A 27,771-nucleotide genomic window follows, 5' to 3' on the forward strand; every position below is an offset into this window, starting at 1 on the left:
CTTGTGTTTACCTATCAGTTACATAACTCGGCAAAAAATGGGAAGAGAATAAAATTCAAAATACTGTAGAAGCACAGAAGGCACAAGTTTCAGTAGGACAAAGAAAAGCTGGAAAGCAGAGCGTGTAGGTCATGGTGGGGAGAGCATATGACCAGATGACACCTCCACAAAGCTTCTCTGGCCTCTGAAAGAGGCACACAACCATCCCCATGGGTTTTCTTGGACTGCTTGAAGGTCCACACTTTCTCCTGCAATAGTGTTTTTGGCAAGGCAAAGCTGAAACTAGTCCAAGAATACAAAGCCATTTATACCTGTACAAAGCAAGCAGAAGACTCTGCAGGATAGGAATGACAGTGCTTTACCTCTATTTTATCCAAGTTTAGATGTCTACATCATGTAAAAGGGGGAATCAGGCCATAAGTGTAGAAAACCCGCTCTTTCTCTGCAGAAAAAAAATAGCTCTGGTCAGCGCTTCCCCCTGGGCACAGCATACTCCTGCCTCTAGGAGCATCCTTACCCCTCACATTTCCTAGGTAATGGTCCATGAAGATGTTGAGCCACCCAGCAGATCAGCAATACTTACTTTAAAGGGTGAAGTACACAGATATGGAAATACTGTTGGAGATGCGCTCATGCAGGAAATGTATTTTATTTATTCACTGATGCACAATGCCCAGTTCATTTTACCCACTACATTTCTCATTTACTAACCTCTCCCTCTCTATTCCACACATGAAAAAACTGTTTATACAGTAAGCAAGAAATCCAGTTCATTATTATTAATTGGGAAGATTTACTTGATGAGAGGACCTTATACCAATTCTGCCATTAAGAATTTCTACAGCAAATTCCTACTGAGGATAAGCCACTGCCAAATGCAGACAGTTTATCACACTGGGAAGATATCCTGTGGAGTATCAGAGGGACTACTGCTTATTTTGATCTTTTCATTGGAAGCAGGAAGAAAGGAGGAGTTGTCAGCATAAGTGTGGATAGAAAAATAATACAAAAGATCGTAGAGAAATTGGAAGCAAAGACAGGAAACAAGCAACAAAATTGCAGTTGGAAAAATGCTCCTGCACATACCAAGGGAGTAATCCAAAATAAAGAGTTAAGAACAAAGCAAAATAACAAAGCAAAATTTAGAAAGCATCAACATCGAAAAACACCTAGGAATAAGAAAATAATCTGCATGTAAAAGCAATGCGGCAGAGGACAACTAAGCACCAATAACACCTCTGGCTCTTTCTGTAGGAACATTACACAGCGGAGCAGGTTGGCATGGTGGTGCTCTCTTTATGCATTTCTTTTGCAGCCACACCTGGAATATTGTATGCAGTTCAGGCACTTCATTACTGGAAGATATAAACAAACTGGAGGAAGTCCAGAGAAGTGGAACGGAAATGATTAGAAGCCGGAGGGAGTGATTTACCATGAAAATTTAAAGTAGCCCTTTACCCGCCTGTAACTTCTCTGATAATTAGAGACGGGAAATGGTAACAGCCTAGTTCAAGTCTCCAGTCACGTGCCGTAAGCCCTTTCCCTTTGGGCACTTAAGCATGTGCCTAGTTTTAAGAATAAAGAGTACACAAAGATTTTGACCTGATGAAGAGAATAAGATTAAGTGAGGAAAAAAAATTTAGGCTACATACCAGTGAAATCTTCCCAGGAATGAATTATGACTAAGTGAGCTACCATAAAAGATGGGAGATTGTATTGCTTGAAATTTCACATTTTTATTGCTGATAATGGAAAGAGTTATTCACATCTAAAGTTTATTTTCTGTAAGACAAAAGGACTATTCAAAATAAACAGTGCTACCCATGTACACAAGTCTTTGCCACAAGCATATAGCACCACGTTACCCTGCCCAGATAAAGAGACCTAAGCAAACATTTTTACCTTGGACTGCGTAGGCCAGGTGGAACAGTTCTGAAAAATGACAAATCCCAGCAGGAAAGTAACTGGATTCTCCTAGCTCCTCACACACCGGCATTGCTGGAAAGTGATTTTTAGGAAGGCAGCATTTTATATAACTGTTGAGCTGTCAGCAGGACTCTGCTGAAAGACACTTTAAAAGTCATGTAGACACTGCCAGAGTCTGATCTAGGGAACAGGTGATTACCATTCACACAGGTTTTGCATGCAATCTGGAAGAAAAAAACAAACGAAAAAAAAACCCCAACCAAAAAAAAGCAAAGCCCAGCTGCAGGCAGCCTGCAAACAAGCCTGCTGGGATGCAGCTTGCTATATCATCACCAAACAATATTCCAGGCTAATAGCCATGTTTGGGCACACAGAATTCCTGAGCCCCTCTACTGATAGGGGAGGCCTCCCAGAAATGTTATCTTCAAAGTAACCATGTGCCCCCACCCCAACCCCCTTCACCTAGCTTGTACTTAAAATCACTTCCTGATGCTCCAAAAAAGCAACGTTCATAGTTCCACTCCGGAGAAATACCCTGGACAGATTTTTAGCTTATAAATAGGAAAAAAAACCCCAAACTACAGAAGGGGGAGACCTGGAACAAGAAAGAAGTCTGCAGTGTTTACTGGAAAGTCAGCATTTATTACTAAAATTGTGTTGGATATGCATATCCGAATAGCATGCTAGCCTAGGCTTTTGTTTATGCAAGTAATGCAAGCTTTATGTTACAATTTCTGCAATATTTTTATAATTCAACGTTTACCTGCAACCTACATTTAGATTTATGAGAACGGGATAAGAACTGGCACAAAGTCCACAGGTCTCAGCTTCAGTGTCTTGATTTTATATTACAATTTTTTTATGGACTTTCTGCAGCACAGTTTTAAAGGTTTGGCAGAAGGTAAAATGACTGCATGGTTGATCACTGCTTTCACTACTTACAAGGTGGTATCTATAAGCCCGAGAGTCCTACTCCAGGGGCTTTTTTCCCCTTTCTTTGTATAGTATATGTCAAAATGAATCTGCAAATTGGATGAAATCTGTCAAAAACCAGATTATCATCAGTGGATCTTGTAGGACTACATATAGTTAAGGTTGCCTGACACTTCTCATTTTAAGACCTTGTTTTCTATTGCTTATAACTTTACCACACATTAGCAGTTAGGGCTGAAATTTTCCATGCTGGATGTCTGCCTCAGGCTGAGTTTTATTTTGTGAGTGTAAGAATATATCAGCTAGAAGTACTAAGCTTAGTGCAAAGTAAGTTTGTGAATAAGGGTAGGGAGAAACATGTTGGTTTTCCCCAGTGTTACATTTTTCACAGACATATTTGAGAAGCTCAAGAGCCTTCACACTTTGAGACAGACCCTTTGAAGCATCACTGCTCTGATACCACAGATGTGCCTTTTGCCATCTCATACATTATCACTTAAAATTATAACGGATCACAGTATAAAACACTGAAAAGTTGCAGTTTGTACGTGATATGATTTGCAAAGGTTTGGTGGAGGTTGGCTGCCAACCTCCCAAGTTTCCTTCTGCAAAGAGCGTGGACCAGGGCAGAGGGTCTGAGCTGAGCTTGTGCTCCAGCCAAATCTTCCACGTGCCAGGTGACGCTTTGGCACAGGAACTCCACGCAGAAAATCCCCATCATGCTCTTGGGATGCAGCAAGGGAAGAGCTCAGAGGGAAGAGGAACCAGGCACAGGTTGCAAGAGCAAAGGGAACCAACCAGGAGCTTAATGAGGAGAGAGGACAGGAGTCTGGGGAGTTAGTAGACTTGGAAGGAGAAAGGGTCCCAAAAAAGCAGTGGAGAAAGGAAGGAGATGTAGGCAGTGGGATTCTGGAGAAGCTGGGGAAGAGGGAAAACGGTCAGGACAGTGCAGAAGTTGGTGACTAAAAGGAGAAAAGAAAAGGTCCAGAGGTGAGTGCTGGCCAGAAGCAGAAAGGGCAAGGGATGCAGATGGGTGGTGACTGGATGAACAGAAGCAGCTGAGAAGAAAATTATTCGGGGGCAGAAAACCAAGGGAATATCTATCTCTACACCATTAGGGCTGAATACAGGAAACCTAAGATTCAATTCCCCTAGAAGATGGCGCAACCACCTCTACTTTACAGATTGGAAACTGAAGCCAGAAGAGAGTAAGGCCAAAAATATATGAAGTGTCTACTAATGCATCGAGCCTAACCTGTCACTCCCACAATTTGATTTTCCTGAGTGTTTAGCATTTTTGAGAGAGATTGCTTTCCAAGGAGGCTGACAATCCCCTGGTTGGGGTACCAGTCTCCATGCAAGGCACTGGCTGCCAGTAAGGCAGCTGGAGCCAAGTGCCAGTGCTCCCAGCTCTCCTGCGAGCAAGCCCAGCTCTGCCCACAAGCTTTCAGGGGCCCTGGGATCACACTTGCTGAGCCTATCTCAGGGGCAGAGCCCAAAACAGGCCTGATGCCACCTCTGCTGCTCTCTGTAGGCATGGGGAAAACAGCTGGTGGCAGCCACAGAAACTTATGGATGCAAGAAAGACCCCAATGAACACTGTTTGGCCCCCAGGTTACTTCTACCAGACAGCTACATGGCCTGACTGTGGTCTGCTGTAGCAGACGAGTACTGCACCAAGGGATGGACGTCCCACACGCATCCCGTTTCACCTCTCCTGCTTTGGCCCGCACGCTCCTGAGAAGCAAAGCAGAAGATATTGCAGCAGCTCCACAGCACCTGATATGCCATGCTGGTATAAGAAACTGCAAAATCTCCCTCATAACCTGGAGCTCAGCTTCAGGAGTTCAAATAAATATTTACCTTAGCAAGTGACGACAACACTGGCTTTTAAATTATGTTCTCTGCTTTTCTAAATCTTTGCAGGAAGAGGAAATGGAGCTTTAAGGTCCTAACCACTGAGCAGAGCAGCTCTGGAGGAGCAGGCTCTCTGCTCCCACATCCCCTGTGCAGCCCAGCCTCCCCCCACACCTCTGGCTGGCAGGCAGAAGCAAGCACACCCTATAGCTGATGGGAGGCAGGCGAATGCTGGTTGTCCTCCCCTCAGTGCACACTGCCTGCCCAGCCCATTCAGGTAGGAGTAACTTCTGCCCACCTCGGCATGGTTGCCCACTGGTCAGCAAGGCCACCCACCACGGCAGCTAGCACGATGTCCCATGTACGTGAAGCTTGCACAAAGCAAAAACAGCAGTAAGGCTACAAACTTGAGAAAAAAAATAATTGAAAGTACCCTTCAACGTGAATTTGTGAACCAGTATCATCAAAACCTGCAAGTAAGGTGAACTATGGCAGTTTCTGTCTCCGTACGCAGAAATTAAACTACAACGCTTGGAAGGGAAACAGATTACTAAAACCATCATAAAAACGTTTGCGCTGGGGAGCTCCAGTGCCACATTGACAGGTTACAATATGGCTGTTAACTACACACCCCTAAAACAGACTTTGCTATATCGAACAAAGTTCTCCCGCACGTATGATTACATTGACTTTAATTAGGTAACTGGCTCAGTGGTTTTGATTGTTTCGATTGGGTAAACACGTGACATGGATTGATCTATAATCAAGATGAACTTTAAAGATAAGTGTTCATGTTTAAGTGGTGGAGCAGACACATTTGTCGCTGCCCAAGGATGAAGGAGTAAAAGTACAAGTCGGAAGAGATCCTCTCTGCTCAGTCAGTGATTGCTGACCTCTGTTTTTCATTATTACTAGGAAGTGGTCAGTTAACCCTCATCATTAAGCAATAAAGCGTGACAGAGAGTGCTGATTAATGCGCTGTTCACAAATACGGTCAGGCACGAGAAGAAACCCACGACAGGCTTCTGGCAGTTTTAAATGGCCATTAGTTATAGTTGTGCAAAATGAAATTAACCCAACTAATAAAGCACTGAGAAGCCACGGTTCTGCTGAGGGTCAAGGGTTCCCAGGAAACAAAAGGTACGGTGTGCTTACATACCATGGGAAAATAAAATAAAATAAAATAAAATAAAGAAAAAAACCTTGACAGGCTGATTAATGAAAATGAATACATATGATAAATTCAACCAAATGGTGAATAAACATAATATCTGCACTGCTCATATTAACTGAGAAAAAATCCACATCTGAAAGAAAGAAAGGGAAGCAACAGACTGACTTCAGCCATCACCAAGTTCATGAGCAGTCTACTAAAACGTGCTACAGAATAGCTGTTGTACTGCTGCAGATGACCTTGTTTAGACCCCTGTCCCCAAAATCCTTTCTGACTGCCCTCCTCTGCAGACAGGTTTGCTATTTTACCCCTTCACAGACTCAGCCACATGGCCCCCTATGTCCCTTAGGCTGAATTTTGGCAGCACCTGGATTATCACATGTATTCCTCACGTTCCCAAATGGGTTTGCTGTTTGTAAACCCTTATACTATCAGACCCAGAGAGCTGAGAAAGCACACAGAACAAATAGTAAAAACACAAGAGAAATACACAAGCTAAACATGCAGGCGAGAACAAGTAACCTCTCACTTTAAATTTAGTCTTCCTTTATTAGTCTTGTCAAGTCCCACTTCAAGACATTACCTCCATGTCTGGAATGGGAGAAAAGTTTTTACCGTGGCCTGCTCTGTGCCCCTTTCTGGATGCCAGAGGCCCTTCTCCCCTCTCTTTCTAAACCTTTGTTTCTGATTTTAGCCGAAATCTTAATTCATCCCACATCTGGATGGAAATAGTTTAATTGTAAGGATCTCCCCTCGCTTTTTCAGTTGACGATCTTCATTTTAAGTGAAGCCTCCAAGAAATTCACAAGCATACTGATTTTGAATTATGGATTGCATAATCTACATAATGTACATGCATATGGATTTTGGATTACCCCCACCTGCATTACATGGCAATACTTTAGATCTGTCTTTGCCTGCTGAATCTAAGTGGGCACCTTTGCTTGTAGAAGCACACACAGCATTTCCCACTTTTTTTCTTGGTGGCTTATTGTTCCTGCATCGTGAGCTTGTTATTGAAGGCTTCAAGGACAGAAAGAATGGTGACAGTAACGATGACTTTATCCTATTCTTAGTGGAATGGGAATAGAAAATACAGTAAGTGTGAGAATGGCGAAACGAAGAGCTGAAATGAAAGTCAGAAAGATGATACTGTCCTTCAGTTCTCTATTTCTGGAACATTTTCAAACTCTATGGAAAAAGGGATGCTCAAGTAAGCAAACTTACCCAAATACTGTTCAAAAACCCTCTGTTGTTCAACCCTGTTCTGTCTTACCACAGAACTCTTTGAGCATGTACTAATACATATGTTTTGCTTGTACTTTTATGTCCCTCACTTTTTCATAAGCTTTCCATGAATGATCTTTTAATATGAAGCAGTCAGTGAAAAGATCTCATCCTTGTCGTATTTCCCCTTCCTACTTTTACATGAATAATTAGCATAGAGTAACTGCTAGGTATTCTTTCTAAACTTCTTACACGGAAGTGGATTCCTTCACAAAAAGAAGTGAAACTAGAAAAGACCACTGTATCTAAGTGCTTGTGCTATTTTCCAACACCCTAATTTATTTTATAAAGCTGTATTAAAATATACACATATCTACTGTACTTGACAGACTGCCTGCTGCCCTACATTCAGCACAGAGTACCTGCATAATGACACTGCAGAAGTATGAGAATATGAAATATCACTTGTAGTTCTCAGGGCTCTATAAAACACTTTAACATCTAGAATTCAACTGCCTGCCTGTGTGCACCTTGCATATGAAGCCATTAACAACCGCCCTCCCCCCAGACAAATGAATGTACAACCTGATAGTTTCATTCACGAATATGGTGCTATCACTGTACGAATACTGTCTTCCTGTTATTACTAAAAAGACTGCAAGCAAAAGACATAATTTTTAAATAGGTTAGTGTCTTTTCATTCCCTTTTTTAAATTTTATTAATAGTTTAGTATGCTACTGCACACAACCTAAGAAGTGCTTATTATTATTTTTTCCCAATAGTCCATCATTATCATTCTGTTGTATCAGAGAAAATTAGCACCTATCACTTACATAATTTCAAGCAGTATTGTTAAGAGTGGAATTTGCATGCATGATACGGTGTATAGGCTAACACAAGTCCATTTGCTAAGTCCACGTGGTAAAATGGATGAATAAATAATTGAATGCTTAGCTCCAAATATATAATTATTCTTAGAAAAAAAATTAGAGCACAAGTCTGTGAAAATACATATAATAATACTCATCTACAGCTAAACACCCTAGCCAAAAAATGCCCTTTCAGAAATGGGATAATATAGATAGATTCCTAAAATTTTTATAGAAAACTTGCATAAATGCCCAAGTTTTTAAAGTACAGGACTATTGCACTTCCCCACAGGCATTAGCTTTAAACTAAAAATGTTGTCCCAGCCTAATGAAGAAAAGGCTCAGCAGAATAATTGTGCGGAGTGTGCAAAAGGTTTGTAAACCTTCAAAATACAGTTTAAATTGTTCCTCTTAGAAAAAGTTACAGCTTGGTTGTTCTGATCCGTTCCCACACACAGTATCATACAGTCTCTCCCTAAGAAAGTAACATTACCTTTTTTAATATCATCCATCACCCTGCTCTGTAATAAGCATCGCTGTTCTGACGTTGCGAGAAGTGTATGCCATATGTCTACTTCCAATACACGAGTCGCATTAGTTATTTGTTGCATGTAAAGAAATGAGGGAGTGGGCTTTGCAACAGTTAAGTACTAAACATCAAGTCCAGTCCTTTTCTGTATTAGAGTGCAACATAAACCAGTTTCCAGATGAAGTAAAATAAACATGTGGGTACAAATGAGAAAACTATGCTCTAGTTCTTATGCCTGGTAGTAGCCCAAATGAATGCAAATATGCCATGAACAGCAAATGAGTGGGGAAAATTCCACTATTCTGAATAAGGCTTTCAGCAAGAATCATGAAGAATTAAAGGCAAATGAGACAAGATGTAGAAATCTGATACACCTGCATTAATGCTGATAGTAATGACACCTTTTCTGGAAAAGGTGTGAAACATTAAATTACAGGAACTCAAAGTATTCTGTTTATCAGAGTGGTCAGTGACAGACCAATGGCAATGATTTTTGTTGGCACCTTGCAAGAACAGTACCAAAAGTGTCAAAGAAACCCAATTTTCTTCTAAGCCAATGTTATACTGTTTTTCTATTTTATGGACATCACATTTGTGTTTTAAAATAATGCATCTGTCTTTCTGTTGCTGAGGCTATTTCCATTTTGGTCTTTTTTTCCCACCCTGTGACTTGAAAGTCAGCCTACATTCTACATCTCTAGGATAAATTTCAAAAATATAACCTTTCCACGTTTATTTTCTGAGGCATTTATTTAGTCCTTTTGAATTTCTTCAGATATTCTTTTCCAGGTGAGAGTCACTGAGTAGTTTCAATAAACATAAAAACCTACTGCCAAACAGTAATTCCATTACAGCTTTTTGCTCGTATTTCTGGTCATCTGGTGTACCACTGAAGAAAAACCTGTAGATGGACCTTTTTTTAAATTATTACTTAATAAATCAGAAAAAATAATCTGTTAGGAAGCATGGGAGTCAATCTTGAGAGGCAGAATATCAGACTCGACAGAGCTTTTAAGTCTGTCTTTCCCATTTGCAACCACATATTAACTAGCAGTATGAGGCAGCGGGAGATCTTCCTTAGGTCCAGGCAGAAGCCTGAGCTCCTCTAACAGTTAACCAGGCTCTGTGAGGGTAGCTCTTGGCTGTTTTTCTCCTGCACTCACTTCCTTTGTTCTGAGCTATTTACTTTTCAACTAATAGACTGCAAAGCCCATCAATGTAAAGCAAAGCAATTTGATAGAACAAAAAATGTCAGGGACTTTTTCTAGATAAGAATCAACTAAATCCAAAGCAGATCCTTTTGCTTTGAAAAGCAACAGTGGAGGGAAAGTTTGGAGCAAGGAAGACTTACCCTGGGAGGAGGAGGATCAGCCTAGGGAGCATGTAACAAATGGGACATCATGGGCTGCACCCATGAGTGCTGAGGGAGCTGACTCATGTCACTGAAAGACCACCCTTGATTATCTTTGAAAGGTCATGCCAATCGAGTGAGGCTCCCAAGGACTAGAAGAACGTAGGTGTCAATTTTGTCTTCAAGAAGAGCAAGAGTACTTTTTTTTTTTTTTTTTAAAATAGCGAGGATGGTCAAACAGGTTGCCATGAGGGGCTGTGGAATCTCTGCTCTCTGGAGTAACCCTCAGAGATACTCAAAACCCAGCTGGACACAATACTGAGCAACCCGTTCTGAGCAGGAGGGTTGGACAAGATAATCTCCAGAGGTCGCTTCCAGCCTCAGCAACTCTGTGATTATACGATAATGCTCTCTCATCTGGACAAAGCTAATCCACACAAAATGGTGCTCTTCCATAAACCTATGCACAGCCTTTGATAGTCCTAAAGGCACAAAGCGGTTAAGGCATATCTTCCGTATCAAAGAAATCCTATACCCAGTATTAGATGAAGTTTTACACAAGGCAGCTTGAAACAAAACAACAGAAAGAAAAGTATAGCTTCTGAAAAGAAAAATTATACTTCAAAGCATCTGCAGCATATTCAGAAAAGATGGTAAACTAACCACATCATAATAATGTGTTTCGGTAACTGTGCAGAAAACTTAAACAGTGTAAAGGTTCAAACTGAAATGTTAAACGTGTTGGGATGCACTGTGTGAACAAAGGTGAGGAGGATAAGTTTGAGGAACCATAACATAAACCCTCTCTAATACAAGTAGCAGCATGTACTAAAGAAACTGGATTACAGTCTTCCCAAATTCACTTCAGTCAAATGGTTTAGGCACAGCTCGTAAGACCTTGAGGCACCTTGTTGCTATTTAGCTGCAAGTAGCTTTCCTAGGAAGCACCACCATCATCAATGTTTCCTGTACATGACCACCACCTAGGAACCTCGCACTGGTTGCTTTCACTGAATAGGTAAGAAGTCTCAGATGTCCCAACACCTCAAAACCTGAATTCTGATCCTCACAACAGATTAAAGGAAGTCTCTAACTACATTATGTCTTACTTCTACGCCCTCGGTCCTGCCTCACCAGACTTCTAGCTTATCCTGGGGGCAATGTGGATGGTGATTTAGGAAGAATCAGGACCACAAAGTCAAAAGGACTCTGGTCTTTGCAGTGCACATTCGCATGCTACTGAAAACAAAGTACATAAAGGATTATAGAGATTTAAAGAAGAAAGAGAGAGAACAATAGAGAAGAGAGAAAGTCAATGACGGAGGCAGTTGAATGGTACCCTGGAGAACTGGACTGCATCTCCTTTGCCATGGACTTTATAATAATAAGCAAGAAAAATCACTAATTATCCTCCTTGTTTCCTGAATATCCAACTTGAGATCCAGGGCCTGATTTGCAGTGGTTTAAGTGATCATAGCTGCAAGTAGTCAAGGGGAACTGCACTTTGGACATGTTAAGTGCTATAAAATGGCAAGTACTTTTGCCTCAAGGTCCTAAACATCATAAATCATGAACCCCAAATCAGTAGGTATGTCTGAGCTTAATCTGTGTCTTAACTCCTCGACTGTAAAACAGGGGTAATAACCACTCATCTTATCTTGTATTGCAAGGATAAATTAAACAATGTTTGTGAGGCACTTAGATATTATAGTGATGAGCACCAGAGAAAAGCTCTGTAAGAAATGAGTAATTATGTATTCTGAGCAAGGGATGAATAGTAATCAGTAGTGAAGGCACAGGACCATACACTGAGCAATGAGAAGAATACAAGATATTGAATAGCTGCTCATTAATTGAACGTTATCCAATCAGTACAATGAACGAGGCAGAGGTCTAATGGAAGAAGTTGTATGTGATTGTGTAATTAAGGCTGAATTAGAAATCATTACATGCGGTGCAGATGAACAAAGACCATGCAGGCCACTAGCATTCATTATTTTCATATTTAGTTGTGATTTTGCAAACCTGATTTTTTTTCTCCCTAATATACTTTTAAAAAAGCAAACTGAAAAAACCCCAAGCAGCTCAAAATCCCTGCAACCCACCATTGCACCTAATGTAAGAACCCACACACAGCAGAAAAGGGTGAGAAAGGACACAATAACCTCAGGCAGCCCTGCCACTCCAAACTCTGAAACAGGAGAAGAAAGGGTCTGCCATGCTGCTTGTGAACAGCAGCAGGACATCAGCAAGTTTTACTGTGCCGGAACCACAGCACACACAAATCCCAAGCACATGCTCTCATCTGCTGTGTGCAGAGCCAGAACACAGACTTTAGGCTTCGGCTACGCCTACGTCACGCAACCGCAGGTGATGTACACACTACAGAGAAAGCTCATGCGCTGGCCACTCCAACAGTTGCCCAAGCTGCTGCATCAGTTCTGCAGCAAGTACGGAGCTCCCCGTTACAGTGCCAGCAGCTCCTGGCAGCCCTTCACCTGACACCTGAGGAGCCTGAAGAGAAGCCTGCTTGTTTCTGCTTGCTCTTAGTGTGGACAAGGGGCATACAAAAGCCCCGCTTCATCGTCACTCTTGAAAGAGGTAGGAATGGACTGACTGACCCACGTTCCCTTTCTTAGGGCCCTGGACTCGGCAACTCAGCCGTGAGAGATGGCACCAAGCAATTTTATAGGTTAAAAACAGGTAACAATCCTGTCTCACAGAATTTCCTCTCCTTAAACAATAAAGAGCCATGGGCTTCAAAGTTAATCACGGGCCATTATTTCTAAAAAACCTGACAAAACCGCCTCAGTCTAAGTCTAGACTTCAAACCTAACAGAGGCACTCCCAACCTTCAATAACCTAAAACTGTGCTGCAAGAAAAGGCTGAAATCCTGGCTTCTTTTAAAGCAATGGGAGATTTGCCATTACCTTTTCCCACTCTATTCATATCCGAGATGCTAGCAGATGCCTTGTTCCCTCTGTCTATAACAGACAGAGCTGTATGTACATTTTATCTGTTTTTTTTTTTTGTCTGGAGACTGTTTTCCCACCCTCTTATTTAGAATGGGATTAGGAGGTACAGAAAGATGTTTTGTTTCTGGCTGTATGTATTTATATATTTATTTTGAGGTTTTATCTATTTAGAATTTCTTTCAGCCACGACACTGCAAAATTCTTTATTTCTAACATTGTTTCACTGAAGGCACCTTGCAGGATTATCCCCTTTTGGCTCTGAACTACTTAACCTGAGACTGGAAGAGCCCTTTCAGGCTCTAAATATTTTCTGAACCTTGAGGGTTGTAGAAGAGAAGTGCTATTTGCTACTAAAAGTGAAAATTATAACATTGCTTCGATAGGCTGCCAAGGCAGGTAGATAACAGCATTTTATAAAGTGGTATCTCTTAAGAAGCAGTACCATAGCTGTAAGGAGGCTAAAGCATCTGACTAAGGATGTTTTATGATATTTGATATGCTTTATGCTGTTTGATATGGAAAATCTTGTACATATATTTGTCCAATTGCAAACTCCAATTTGAATGTTCATTCATGCTTTAGTTATCCATTTAGAGTTGTATTGTACTAGGCATTACAAAAAAACCCCAGCAGCACAGTGTCCAAGAAGCCATATCAATTATGCTTCAGTGACAGAGGATTTCTCAGTAGCCAGGCTCTCACTTGAGGGGATTACCAGCAAACGTAACCAAGCATAAGGTCACCTGATGGAGTCGGCGGGTACTGCAGAGGCTTAGCTGGATAGGATGGAGTTATTTCAAAAGAACTTCACTCTCCTGAGCTTTTTTCTGAACTCTAAACGAGAAAAGTCATCGCAGAAGACAAACATTCATCTGCTAGTACAAATAGAAAGCAATTCTGTCTTATGCAAGATCTGAGCACTTTACATCAATTTTTAAAAATTGGAGTCCTGTGTCCCTGTGAAGGTCTGGGCATCCACCATCGTTACAAGTGGAATATCCTAAAAACCTATTAGTTGGTTCATCGTCTCTTTTCCTACTCCTACTTCCTTCATTTTTGGAGTCAGATGAACTCACCAGCCTTACCAGGACACAACATTAACCAAAAGAGACCTCTTTATTATCACAGACAACCAAATCATATTACACATCAGCTATTTCTCTTACACTCCATGTCAAAGTAGGTACTTAAATCCTTCTGACTCCTTTCAGGAAAGTGCCCCTAAAAGTCCCTCTTTTTGGTGGTTTGCAGACTTCTAAAAATATCAAACTAACTAATGTAATTTTTACCCATTTGCTCTTATTTCGATATAGTTCTTAGTTCAAAATAAATTCTCCTCCCTCTCAGTTGTCTATTCCTCAACTGTGAAATATTTATAGACAGCATCATGTCCCAACTCAGCCTCTTTCTGGGTAAGCTAAAAAAAGCTAAAAGCATTTAGTCACCTGACATAAAATAAATTTTTATTCCCCAGATCATCTCAGAAGCTCTCCTGATGTGCTTACTTGACTCTGAATCAAAGCATCTTTAACACGGTGGTGACCAGAAGTATGCACAATACTCCACACAAGCATTCCCAGCATCATTTGTACCATGATGGTGTGGATACTTCCCTGTTTGCTTGAAATACTTGGTGCATCTAACATCTATGGATTTTTTATAACTATGTTACATATGTGGCTCGGCCATCTTGGAAGAATTACCTAAAAGATTAATTTCCTAGGAAGCACCCTGTCTACCTTCCCTATGCAGCATATGGAAAAAAATCATTCCTTTTTAAAGAAAAGGCAGTTGAAATATTCGAGAAAACACTAAAATTAATGGCTGTGACATTTGAACTTTTGTTAGCCAAAATATGTGTCGCTACTTCAAATCAGTATGCATTCACAGGGCCATCCAACCTCTGTGAAGACTCTGATCTACCAGAACGTTACCCTGTGACGTGCTAAAAAAAGAAGAACACCTAAAAACCCCCCTACTGCAACTCAGTTCCCTGTCACATCACAAGAATGTCAAAATTTCCCCTCTCTTATAAGATTGTAGAAGGTAAGCACGTGAAAGCCTGTGTGATGCTTGGATTTGTGGCGATGGAAGGCCGTTACCCAAGATAAGCCAGCCTTACCACTGCATATATGTTTTGTTTATTGCATATTGTGCTTGTGCAGGCTGGCTATCACCTACTGAATATATTATTTTATAGATGAAGCAGTCTAGAAATTAGTATTCATAAAACAAAGAATAAAAGACAAAAAAAACAGTGCAGAAAAATAGTTAGTTGCACGCAGACCTCCTAGCATTGCATGAGCGTTTTTCAAGGCTAGACAGCAGCCCGTATTTAAATTCTCATCCTTGTATTTGTCTCTCCCTCTCCAGAGCAACACCCGCTTACACGGTAAATAACAGTTAAAAACAAAAAAATTGCAACGTTGGAAAGTCTTGGGGAAGGGAAGAAATTATTAATGCTTTTGGAAAGGAATGAATGTGGATTTTTAGCTTCCTTGATATAAAATATTTTTTAAAATTATTTTCCTGGCCATTAACCAACATTTGGTTCTTTGTGGCACTGCAGCTGCTAAACTCACCCATGCTTGTTTTAAAACCAAGACACTGTATCACTGAGATAGCTCCCAAACCTACCCCCTCCTTTCTGAAATGCTATATGCTTGCTCAGTGTTGCACTCCACATTTAACATGGATCCAGCATTTACTCGAGTGTCAGCTGGCGTTTCTCATGCAGGCCACATATTCCAAGAGCCACAAGGAAAGCTTTTCCTCCCATTCCACCTCTCCCCAGCTTTAAAATATTCAATTATAATACACGCTCCACCTTTTATTAATCTTCCCTTTTTTTGTATCACATTTCTTGCTGCTTGGGGTTTTTTTTCCCCTTTTAGGGGTCCCAGTGCAAACTTTTCTAGCTTCTTCCTCCTACCAGCCTCCTGGACTCCCAGCTCCCAGTAACTAAAGCCAACCAGGAACAGGAACGAAGACTCCATTTCACTGAGCAATACTGCCTGCCAGAGCGAAAACCAGGAAAAGTCCTTTTTACATCTGTGAAAGCATGGAAGGCCGGTGGCAGCTTCAAACCTACAACGACTTAATTATTTAAATTTTATTTTACACCTATTAACCATAGCATATCAAGCAAGAGTAGCAGCTGCTACATGAATTTGACCAGCTCACTTGCCCTCAACAGATCACCCATCTGCTTGCTCTTCACCTAATATTTCTGTTTGATAGGTTGTAAAACAGATTCTTGCAACAGGTCAGGCACAGAGTCAACTTCAAATCCCACATAGAAATTTCTATGAAAACATATGGACATCTATACTGAGTGATGTCGAATTTAGAGAGGCCACTGACCTTATGAAAGTGGATAAAAGGAAAATTGCAGCCTGTGATGGAAAAACACTGACTCCATTACAGTGAATGAACAGAAGAGTAGAGAGTGAAAAACTGTATGTATAATTCTAGTAATACAGACCTACAAAATTCATGGGTGCACACACTGCAAAATGGTATGGAAAACACCCTTCTATAATATATCAATTTCAGCTTCTACAGCACAAAAAAATTTTGCTTCTTTAAATGATCAATAAGGTAAACTTTCCTGTTCACCAGTAACATTTTATAAAAACTTGTTATGCTAATTAAGGAAATTATTCAAGAGCTATGTATTGCAGCATTTAAATTCTCCTACCTTGATATTTTTTCCACCTCAATTCAAATGAAAAAATTTAGGAGGCACACACAGAGGCTTTAGTTTCTCTTTATTTTCTACTGGGGGGTGTAGAGCCTTGGGAAGTTCTTTCACTTACAGTGCATGGGAAAACCACAGGAAGATTACCTGTTTCTGAAAAAACATGTTACACATAACATATCACTTTCTGTCTTGTGTGGCCTTCTAGAAGCAGAGACTACAGGGTACTTCGGGGGAAAAAAAAAAGGAAAAAAAGGAACCCTGGGATATTATGCATCTGGTCCATTGCTAAACGGTTGCACAGTGCCTTTGCTTGCCAAAGAACTGAATTTATCTACCACTGAATTTGCAAGCTGGCAATAGCTTGCAATCTTTTGTGCAAAGATGAGTCTCTAGAAGGCTGTTGGATCCCTTTGGTTACGGCAAAAAGATCAGCCTTGGTCCCTGGCAAGGCAGACTGGGAGTTACCCCAGGTGACTGGTGGGTTGAACCCTCAATCTTGCAGCCTAGGTTGTTTTGTTTCTGTGTTTTCAGAGCAGCCTGGCACAAAGGGCGATGAAGAATGGCACTTCTTTACCATAACCCTATCTTTGAGGCAGTCTTGGTTCCCACAGCTGTGCAGAGTCCCTACAGATTGCTACACAAGAAATTTCATCCCTTCTACTATTGAAATGAAGTCTTGGATAACCTGCTGTTCAAACATGCACTGGAGGTAGGATTTCTTTGTTACTAGGCTGCTTGCTGAGGTGCACAGTTCATTCACTATATCCAGGAGACCATTTAAATAAGACGGCGTCACATTAGACTTTGAAAAATTTCCTTCAGCCAATTTTCCCCCTACTTTAAACAGGCAAATAGCAAATGTTCAGGTGAAAAAGAAATGCAACCCTAGAAACTTCTGTTGCTGTGACTGTGTTTCTACTTCAGAGGTGAAAAGAGATCTGTGCTTCTGACTTAAAATAGCAGAACTAGCTTTAAGGCATACCTCCTGGAGCAGAAATCAACAGCAAAATCTGAAATTTATTGAACATCACATCTTTCTATTTAAAAAGAGGACAAGCTTCCCTATAATTAATATAATTTGTTAACTCTCCCATTATAAGTAGCCAAAAATCTCCCAGCAAATACGCAAAATAACTGGAAGATGATAATTTTTGCTGTAAATCTTTAGCACCATTTGGAGATGAAAAAATGCCTTCCTTTTTTCTTACCTTCAAGCCAAAGGAAGAATGAAAAATTAACTTCAGCAACTTAAGAAGCAGCATACATTTTGATTTAGGACAGATTACCTCATACTTGTCTGGAACTTGAACAAATGAAGACTAAAAATGCAAAGCATACGCAAGAACAGCTGTGATTTCTGACTTCAAGCCTGTTACTCTCCTTAGAGAAAGATGGTTCAGTGGAAAAAGAGAAAACAAGACTGGCCAGGTGCTTTAGGTTCCCTCACAGTATAGTCTATTTTCAGCATATGACTCTATTAGTGGTCATAAATTAAAGTTTAAATAATTTTATGACTGGCTCTATCCGTTATTTAGAAAATCATACAATATAGTTATCCTAGGTAAAAATGTATTACAAATACAAATGTCTTAACTCTTGCAGTAACACCATTTATCAACACTTTTATGGTTAAAGGATTTTAGTGTTTGCAAGGCAGATCAAATTTATATTAATGACACAATCGCATTTCTTCACACCAGACTCCTGTTCATCAAGTCAGTCAGCAAAAAGTTCATGCTTACTTAATACCAGATTTTGCACTTGGATAATTTACATCCCTGTAATGAATTCCATCCGAAATTACTTCTGAAATTTCACCAATAGACCCATTTTAATACTTTTTTGGTCTACAGCTCTCCTTCTCATAAATTCATTAGACGTTTTCTGCAAGTCCCCAAAATAAGATTCACTGGGAATACAGTTACCAGATTTATAATTGGAAATGCAAGCTTTAGTATCTTTGTTGTTTAATTTTTAATTTTTAAATTTCAATGCAGTTGCTCTTTTCTGTTATAGTCCCTCCATTTTATAATATTTCAGAGGAGCACAAAGGAATTGGCACTCAAAAGCTGTTCAAGATGGGCTGACAACGTTAGCAATTCTAGCCGAGACCCAAAGAGCTGGGTTTCCATGCTTTTTGACACAATTTGTTCCCCCATTTCATTGAATCATAGAATGGTTTGGGTTGGAAGGGACTTTTAAAGGTCAAATCAAATCATTACATTTGGAAAAGATCTCTAAGATCATTGTGTCCAACCATCAACCCAACACCACCATGCCCACTAAACCACGCCCTGAAGTGCCTCATCTACGCATTTTTTGAACACCTCCAGGGATGGTGATTCCACCACTTCCCTGGGCAGCCTGTTCCAATGCCTGACAAGCCTCTCAGTAAACAAACTGTTCCTAATATCCAACCTAAACCTCCCCTGGTGCAACTTCAGGCCATTTCCTCTCATCCTATCACTAGTTACTTGGGAAAAGAGACCAACCCCCACCTCACTACAACCCCCCTTCAGGTAGTTGTAGAGAGCGATAAGGTCTCCCCTCAGCCTCCTGTTCTCCAGGCTGAACAACCCCATTTCCCTCAGCTGCTCCTCACAAGACTTGTGCTCCAGGCCCCTCACCAACTTGGTTGCCCTTCTCTGGACACGCTCCAGCAACTCAATGTCTTTCTTGTAGTGAGGGGTCCAAAACTGAACACAATACTCGAGGTACGGCCTCACCAGTGATGAGTACAGGGGACAATCACCTCCCTGCTCCTGCTGGCCACACTATTTCTGATGCAGGCCAAGATGCTGTTGGCCTTCTTGACCACCTGGGCACACTGCTGGCTCATATTCAGCCGGCTGTCGACCAGCACCCCCAGGTCCTTTTCCTGCCAGGCAGCTTTCCAGCCACTCTTCCCCAAGCCTGTAGCGCTGCATGGGGTTGCTGTGACCCAAGCGCAGGACCCGGCACTTGGCCTTGTTGAACTTCATACAATTGGCCTTGGCACATCGATCCAGCCTGTCCAGATCTCTCTGTAGAACCTTCCTACCCCCAAGCAGATCAACACTCCCTCTCAACTTGGTGTCATCCGCAAACTTACTGAGGGTGCACTCAATCCCCTCATCCAGATCATTGATAAAGATATTAAAAGAGAACTGGCCCCAGTACTGAGCCCTGGGGAACACCACTTGTGGCCGGCCACCAACTGGACTTAACTCCATTTACCGCAACCCTCTGGGCTCGTCCATCCAGCCAGTTTTTTACCCAGTGAAGAGTACACTTGTCTAAGCCATGAACCGCCAGCTTCTAAAGAAGTATGCTGTGAGAGACAGTGTCAAAGGCCTTGCTGAAGTCAAGGTGGATAACATCCGCAGCCTTTCCCTCATCCACTAGGCGGGTCACCTGCTCATAGGAGATTAGGTTGGTCAAGCAGGACCTGCCTTTCAGGCACCCATGCTGGCTGGGCCTGATCCCCTGGTTGTCCTGCACATGCCATGCGAGCACACTCAAAATGAACTGTTCCTTAATCTTCCTTGGTATCGAGGTCAGGCTGACAGGTCTGTAGTTCCTTGGATCATCCCTCTGACCCTTCTTGTAAATGGGCATCACATTGGCAAGCCTCCAGTGGTCTGGGTCTTCCCCTGTTGACCAGGACTGCTGATAAATGATGGAGAGTGGCTTGGCAAGCTCCTCTGCCAGCTCCCTCAGTACTCTCAGATGGATCCCATCTGGTCCCATAGACATGTGAGTGTCCAGGTGGCATAGCAGGTCATTAACTGGTTCCTCCTGGGTTGTGGGGGCTATATTCTGCTCTCCATCCCTGTCTTCCAGCTCAGGGTGCTGAGTACCCTGAGGATAACTGGTCTCACTATTAAAGGCTGAGGCAAAGAAGGCATTGAGTACCTCAGTCTTTTCCTCGTCTTTGGTAGCAATGCTCCCCTTTGCATCCAATAAAGAATGGATATTCTCCTTGGCTCTTTTTGTTGTAATGTATTTGTAAAAGCATTTGTTATCTCTTACGACAGTGGACAGATTTCAATTCTAGCTGAGCTTTTGCCTAATTTCCTCTCTGCATGGCCTAATAAGATCCCTGTACTCTTCCTGAGTTGCTTGCCCTTTCTTCCAAAGATAGTAAACTCTCCTTTTTTTCCCCGAGTCCCAGCAAAAGCTCCCTGTTCAGCCAGGCTGGTCATCTTCCCTGATGGTTTGTGTTGCAGCACATGCGAATAGCCTGCTCCTGAGCCTTCATCTAGTCCAATCCCCCTGCAATGAGCAGGGAAATCTTCAACTGGATCACTTCTTCTTGTCCTTCCACCCGAACACCAGTTGCTCTCTCCCACGACTTCCATCCCACTGTATCTTTTGAAGGACTATCAGTATGTAACTTTTTAAATTAAACTAAATAAAACTTTCATTTAATCAGTAGAAACTAATGACCAAAAGCCTCTTCCTCTTCAGGAAGTGTTGCCCCATTCAAAGAGGGCACAAACTGAAATGCAGGAGGTGCTGTCTGAACATGAGGAAGCACTTTTTCACTGTGAGGGTGACCAAGCACAGGTACAGGTTGCCCACAGTGGCTGCAGAGTCTCTGTCCTTTGAGATATTCACAAGCCATCTGGGCAGGTCCTGGGCAAGCGGCCCTGCTTGAGCAGGGAGGGGGCTGGACCAGATGACCTCCAGAAGTTCCTTCCAACCTCAGCGATTCTGTGGTTCTGTGAAAATGGCACCAGCTGTAGCTACCATATTTAATAACAATTGGAAGAGGAGGCCATTTTTGAAAGAATATAATTTCTTGTGCCACTTTCTACTGAAGAATGTTGAGTGGATCAAGTAAGAAATGTGTGCACATGCGCACACACATATAAAGCATGTAAAATATAACTGGAAAAAATACTCAAATCTTTAAAAAAACCTATACATATGATTTCAGGGAAATGGTGAATAAAACTTGAGGAATCTCTTCTATTCTTTTACTACAATCTTTTAGAGAGGGAACAATTCATTTTTACTCAAATAAATTAGCCACTGTATTTATAAATTCCCCAGAAAGTTGTTTCTGTGTTCACAGAGGGAGTTTTACTGGTTTTTTTTGTAATAAAGACAAGATGCAAGCTCTTAAGTAAAGAACACAGCTTCAGCTCAGAGCTGAGACAGGTATACCCAGGATCTACATTTAAGGTAGTTCTTCCACTTTGATTTATTTTTTATTTATACCATGCACTGAACTACCACAGTTTTTAAAACATACTCATGAACATATGATACAGAGTAATTACTACAAATATTTCATTTTAAATAAGAAAACTCAGGAGGGGATGGTTTACTGGTCATGTACTCAAGTGAAAAATTTTATGAAGACTCTACAAAAAGTTTTTGTTGATACAAAACTTCCTACACAAATTTTTATTCACATTGATAGTTTCAGGATGTCTGAAGCCAAAATGTATATTATGTTTTTGCTATGTCCTTTTGTGGCTAATACTCTACAATATACTTTTATACATACATATACACACACACACAAATAAATATAAATATATATATATGAAAACAGGAAAGTGCAAGCCAAATTTTCAGTGTTTGCATAACAATAATACTGCTAGTATCAAAAGCTCAGTCATGTGCATGCCAAGCAGAAGTCTAGACAGTGTTCACATACCACTGGTAGGAACATGTGTGTTAATATAATAATTCTATAAAAAATTTCTTAAGCTAATTTAAAACTCCTATCTTCAATTTTTAGGGATGACAGGGTTGTTTTATCTTTCGAGTTTTCTCTTGCTTAACTCATAAACTTTCAGTAATTACTGATAACTTTTAACTACATCTTAAAAATGTATTTCTATGTCTGATTATTAGAGTAATCCTTTCCTAAAATTTTGGTTTCTGAGGCTTGGAAACATAGCCTTGCTACTTTGTTCACTCCTAGAAGGAATCCTTGGTAATTTTTCATAAATTCCTGTAAAGTTGGATAGGGATATCCACCTAATCATGTCAGAAAAGACATCAAAAGAGAGAGGTGTGGTAAATGTAGATATACAGTACCTTGAAATTACAGTGATTCAAGACTAGGAAGGAAGCTTTCCTGGAAGGCAGGAAAGGAGCAAGGAAGATAACAAAAGATGCTGTCACTTCACGCAGTATGTGCAGGTGTATGCAAAACCTCACCACCACCACCAAAACAAAACAAAAAAATATCCTCATGATTCAGAGACCAGCTTAGACATGGATGTCTGAAGACCCATCCATGATGTAGCATGGAAGCACATGGAGGAAATCACTCAGTGAAAATAACTAAGGTTTTCCAGTTCACATGCTACATGAAGCAACTAAAAACTCAAGGAAGAAGTTAGGGAATGAAGGCATCAAGGTCAGCTATTGCACAACTGTAAGAGAAAATGCTTTCAGAAGGGGGAAACCTTTTCCGCGTCCTTATAACTTTGCGAAGTTCATTTCAATTAGATTGACACTTTTGATGATAGATAGATAAATAGATTGATAGAGAGATATTACATGAGGTCTTGACTTCAATGACGCACAAGCCCTCCAGGTCTATTTAACAGAGACCTAAATCCTTATTGCCATCAGCAGCAGATTTAATGATCACGGAAGAAATTAATCACATCACACACTGCCTCACTCTTCTCAGTGCACAAGCTGGACACCATATTAAGAGCTTGTTTTCTTCCTTCTAGGTTCTTCTTCATGAAGATAAACCAGTTAGTAGATATCGCCTGCTTTATCAGTGGTTGTAAGAACATCTACTCATCAGCAAAGACTTCAAAAAACCTATACAGTATTTATGTCCTTTGCATGCCATGAACTCTTTATCAGGTATTAAAAACTTAATTTTTATCACTTGAAGTTGCTTACTAAGTCTGTAAAGGTCAAACATTTTCTTCTACCCTGACAACCCAAGTCACTGAGTGGCAACACCTACCAGAGGTCCTGTAGCACTCTGAGTGATCATACCTTCTTTCTATTGAGATGCCCAGGAAAGACTAGCTATACCATAATTAACATAAAATAGGTAAATGTCAGCAAAACTCCTGTGATGATAAAGCTATGGAAATATAGTCCTCATGAAAGTCTTAGTCCCTCATGACGGAAAAAATCTCTAAGAAAAGCACCATTATCAATTTCTGCTTCCTCACCAATCTACCAGAGTACTGTAGAGCCATTTCTCTTTTGCTGAAAGACGAAGCAGGGCACTACAAGTCAAAAGCCCTGGAGGCACCCATGGGGAGATAACTGACCTGAGTGAATTGTACTGTCAAATAAGGCTGCCAAAGCACAATGAGACAACCATATTCATCCTCCAGTACAGGAGAAGCAGGAGTATGTTTACATCAATTGTATCTGTGTGCATTAAAAATTACAAAAATCCACTTGGAGGGCTGGAGAAACCTAATTCAGCAGTAGCATGAAGTAAAATAATGTATCCTCTAGAAGGTGTACATTGCAAAACACCCTGGCATATTCTACATAAATTATACCACAAGTAACTGGAGTTCATTCAACTTTTTTTTTTTTTCAGATGAACACAGAATTTTATCAACAGCAGAAAACACATAGGAAAACATGTATGTGCATGTGAGTATATATATATATATATTTCTATTAAAAAAAAACCCCAAACCCACATGTATTTTGTCTTTCCTTCTTTGTTGATGTGTTTTGTGTTTTCTTACCTTCTACTGCTCTCTTGAAGAAAACTTTACAGCTGCCACAGGTAACCACCCCATAATGACATCCAGATGCCTCATCTCCGCACACCAAACACACTTTGGAAGGTCTTGAAGATCCAGTTGATACACTTCTCAATGAAGAGCTGGAGTATTTAAAAAAAAAACAAAAAAAACCAAAAAAACAAAAACAAAACAAACCAGCTATGAATATTTCAAATCACACTGGCCATAATGCAAAGTTCAATTAAGAATTTATAACAGGTATATTGCTCAAGGCATCTAACAATTAGGAAACCGCAACTCTTTCTGGCAGTGCCTGGCTGAATACATGAATTGCTTTAATTAGTATGTGCAATATTTTTATTGTCTGTTTTAAAACACCCATAATATATCAATGTTAATGTGAGAAGTTACCACAAGGGCAGTGGAATTTATTGGTAGCAGATGATTAAAACTGAAAATAAACAACAAACCAACCAACCACTCTGGCAGCAACCTGATAGCTATAAATTTTCTTTCTGTTTGTTTGTTTCAAGCCTTTACAGCTAAGGAATACCTGTAATAAAACTGCTAAGACTATTTTATGAAGTAGCACAGCAAAGTGGTATGCACTCTCCTGCCTGCATTCCTGCTTACCACTACAGTGGTCCTTGAGCTAATATTTCTGTAATTTAACAGCTTACTTCCAAAGTAGTTTTGAAGCCTTTTTACATTCTGCAAGTGCAGAAGATCCCTCCATATGACTATAGGTGCCAGAAAAGCAGCACCAGAGGTGCAGAAGCCATCCCCAAGTTTTTGCACACTGATGCATCTTGCAAACCCAGCTTCAACCATCTACAGTCTTCTTAAAAGACAGAGCATTTCTGTTGTTAGGTCTTTTTAAACCATGACTCTCTAAAGGTATCTTTAGGAAGTATTTTCCACTGGCAACTCTAAAGACAGCACTCTTAAAAAACAAGTCACTTTTCATGATGCAGTGAGTCTCCTCCCTCCCTTCTTCCCCCGGGAACCAGAAATGCCACCCTAATGTAATTGGCACACTCAGAGAAACATGCCCGATACTGAAGGAGATGAAAGCTTTGGATCCCTCCCATGACTCCGGAGGGCTGGAGAGAGTCTTTCCTTCCACATAGCCTCTATTCTCCAGGTAAACATGACCTCTTGCATTTCTTCACATGTTATCTCTCTGAATGCTGCCAGACAACTACAAAAACAAGCCTGAAAGACTTTACACCAGCGGTGAAATAATCTGATAGTTCAAATTGCAGGTCACGGGCTATTTGTCGGTCAGTCATTGGGAAACGAAGTTCACAGGTAGTCTTAATTCAAACATAAGATAACCAGCTTGCTTAAGAAATTTCAAGTATGCACCCTTTGCCTTTTTCCAATTTTCTGTCTTCCTTTAAAGAGGCATACAGAGGGCAAGTGATTTATCCAGAGGCACAGCATGAACGTCACTCCAGATCAAGGACTGCAGCTCTCCTGGCCTGCAGCTTTACTGTAACATCAAATCTAAATCTCTTTTTAAATGACAGCATTCAGATGCTAATCAAAATGTTCCAAATAGTATTCCTGCTCTTGTCTGCTCACTAGTCTGTTAGATTTACTAGTTTTAGTCCTCGTGCTATTTATACTTTCATTACATAACATCACACTACGTGATAATTGCTAGGTGATGGCATTAGCTCATCTGTTAGAGAGACAAAGGAAAGCCTCACCAAACCTATGTTAAAGTAAGTTGTGTGTGCTCAAGTCACAGTCATACCTATGCACACTGCATTAGTCTACCCCTAAGGAAAGGGACTTTCTTCAGAATTTGCCAAGACTGTGCTGGTATTCAGCTCTGCATTTGGATTTGTTTTAGGCAACAAACAGGACTTGCTCCCTCTAGCACATTTCATACTGCATGAAAAACATTAAGCCTCTCATTAAACAAAATTCTTCAAAAGGCATCTGCTTTCTAAAGAAAATATCAATAACCTGAAAAACTAACTCCTCAAAAATTCTTTTTTTTTTTTTTTGCTTTGCCATTGCAAACAGCAGTATTTTGTCTAAGAAAGGAAACATTTCAATTCTGACATACCAGCAAAATGTCTCAGGGCATTTGTAATTTTCATGCTGCATGTTCCCATTTCTTCATAAGACTAACAAAAATCTTCCTAGTCTTTCTACCCTGAAAAAGGTCAGTGTATTTTGTATTTTATTTTATTTTTTTTAGTATCTAAAAAAGGTAATTCTGTTAGAAAGCTCTTCCTGTGGAAAAATGGAGGTTTCCAGGGTATCACAGCAGTGTGCGTGGTTTTTTTTATTTTTATATATATATACACACACTCTCTCTCTCTCTCTATATATACACTATACATATATAAGCATGTATTATTTTTAGTTGAAAATAAATTTTCACATAGGATTTGCAGAAGGTGGGAGAGCCTTTTTTTAGATACAAACTACCCTATAAATTTTCACTTACACAGAATTATTGGGTAAAAAAAGCCAGTAAAGACACATTGAGACACTAGTTGATCCACAAATATTATTAAATGCCTAAGACATAATCTACAGCATATTTTATACAGTGCTTCTCTAAATGAAGGGCTTGAATATAGCTGAAAGGTGAAGGTACAGCTTGAATACAAAGCATGTATTCAACTACTCAGCCACAGCATCACAAGTAGAAACTTCACATTCTGGAATAAAATTCAATTAACTCCCATACATCCTTTTAATCAGTTTACAAGTGGAATAGGTTAAAACACAAATGAGGTATTTTCATTCTTAATAGGAGTATCCAACATGGAGCAATTCTCAAATACTCTATTGCAAAGAAACGTTGATATTAGCTGTTGGTACTTAAACCTCCAACCTGTGCCAGCTCTAGCTATGATTGTCTTCTACTGAACAATATTTGGCTTGTTTTTACAATCTCTTATGTTCTCTTTCACCCACGCTACATCGAAGTATTTGCCAATTCAAAAAGCTGTTACATTACCTCATAAAAAGGTAAAGTGGTGTTTGTACATACCTGCAAATAATAAAAGGCTAAATCCAAAAATGTGCTCAAATCATACTGCTAAACCTCAGATGAAGTCATTCTCTCTGTGGAAGCTTTTCTTTCTCAACAAGGCATGCACGGATGGTTACACTTTTCCCTTCTGAATCTCTCTTACGTTCAGGCTGTCATTCCTTTCTTAGCAACTTGACCATGGTGAACAAAATCTGCATCAAGATCTGGCTGGTGAGCAAACTACATCTCTGCCCTCATTTCAAGGCCAGATGTCCAGTGTTTATGACACAAACACAATTTATTTATTAATCACTTTTATTAAACCAATTATTTAATTAATCACTATAGCACTATATCCTATAATATGTACAGGGAGAAATGCTACCCTAAAAAAAAAAAGTCCCCACTTTGAAAGTGCTTTTCATGCATGCTCCAAGTTAAATATTTCCCCTTTCATTAATTTTCCACAGAAACATCCCATATATTTCTATCATGTAATCCTAATGTAAACTGGTATGTGGCAAAACTTACAGGCAGGTAAC

At 40.3% G+C, this 27,771-nt stretch overlaps 1 protein-coding gene across 2 annotated transcripts in view; it reads right to left on the reverse strand.

The window, feature by feature from the left end:
* The window catches only part of NR3C2 (nuclear receptor subfamily 3, group C, member 2), a 213,564-nt gene that overhangs the window by 73,800 nt on the left and 111,993 nt on the right, over positions 1-27,771 (reverse strand). For both annotated transcript variants that reach the window (XM_010576127.1, XM_010576136.1), the window contains exon 2: positions 24,229-24,368. In XM_010576127.1, coding sequence (XP_010574429.1) covers positions 24,229-24,368 — 140 coding nt within the window. The remainder of the gene's footprint in view (positions 1-24,228; positions 24,369-27,771) is intronic.

This window comes from Haliaeetus leucocephalus, unplaced genomic scaffold, assembly GCF_000737465.1.
Source record: "Haliaeetus leucocephalus isolate CR32 unplaced genomic scaffold, Haliaeetus_leucocephalus-4.0 Scaffold21, whole genome shotgun sequence".
NCBI lineage: Eukaryota > Metazoa > Chordata > Aves > Accipitriformes > Accipitridae > Haliaeetus > Haliaeetus leucocephalus.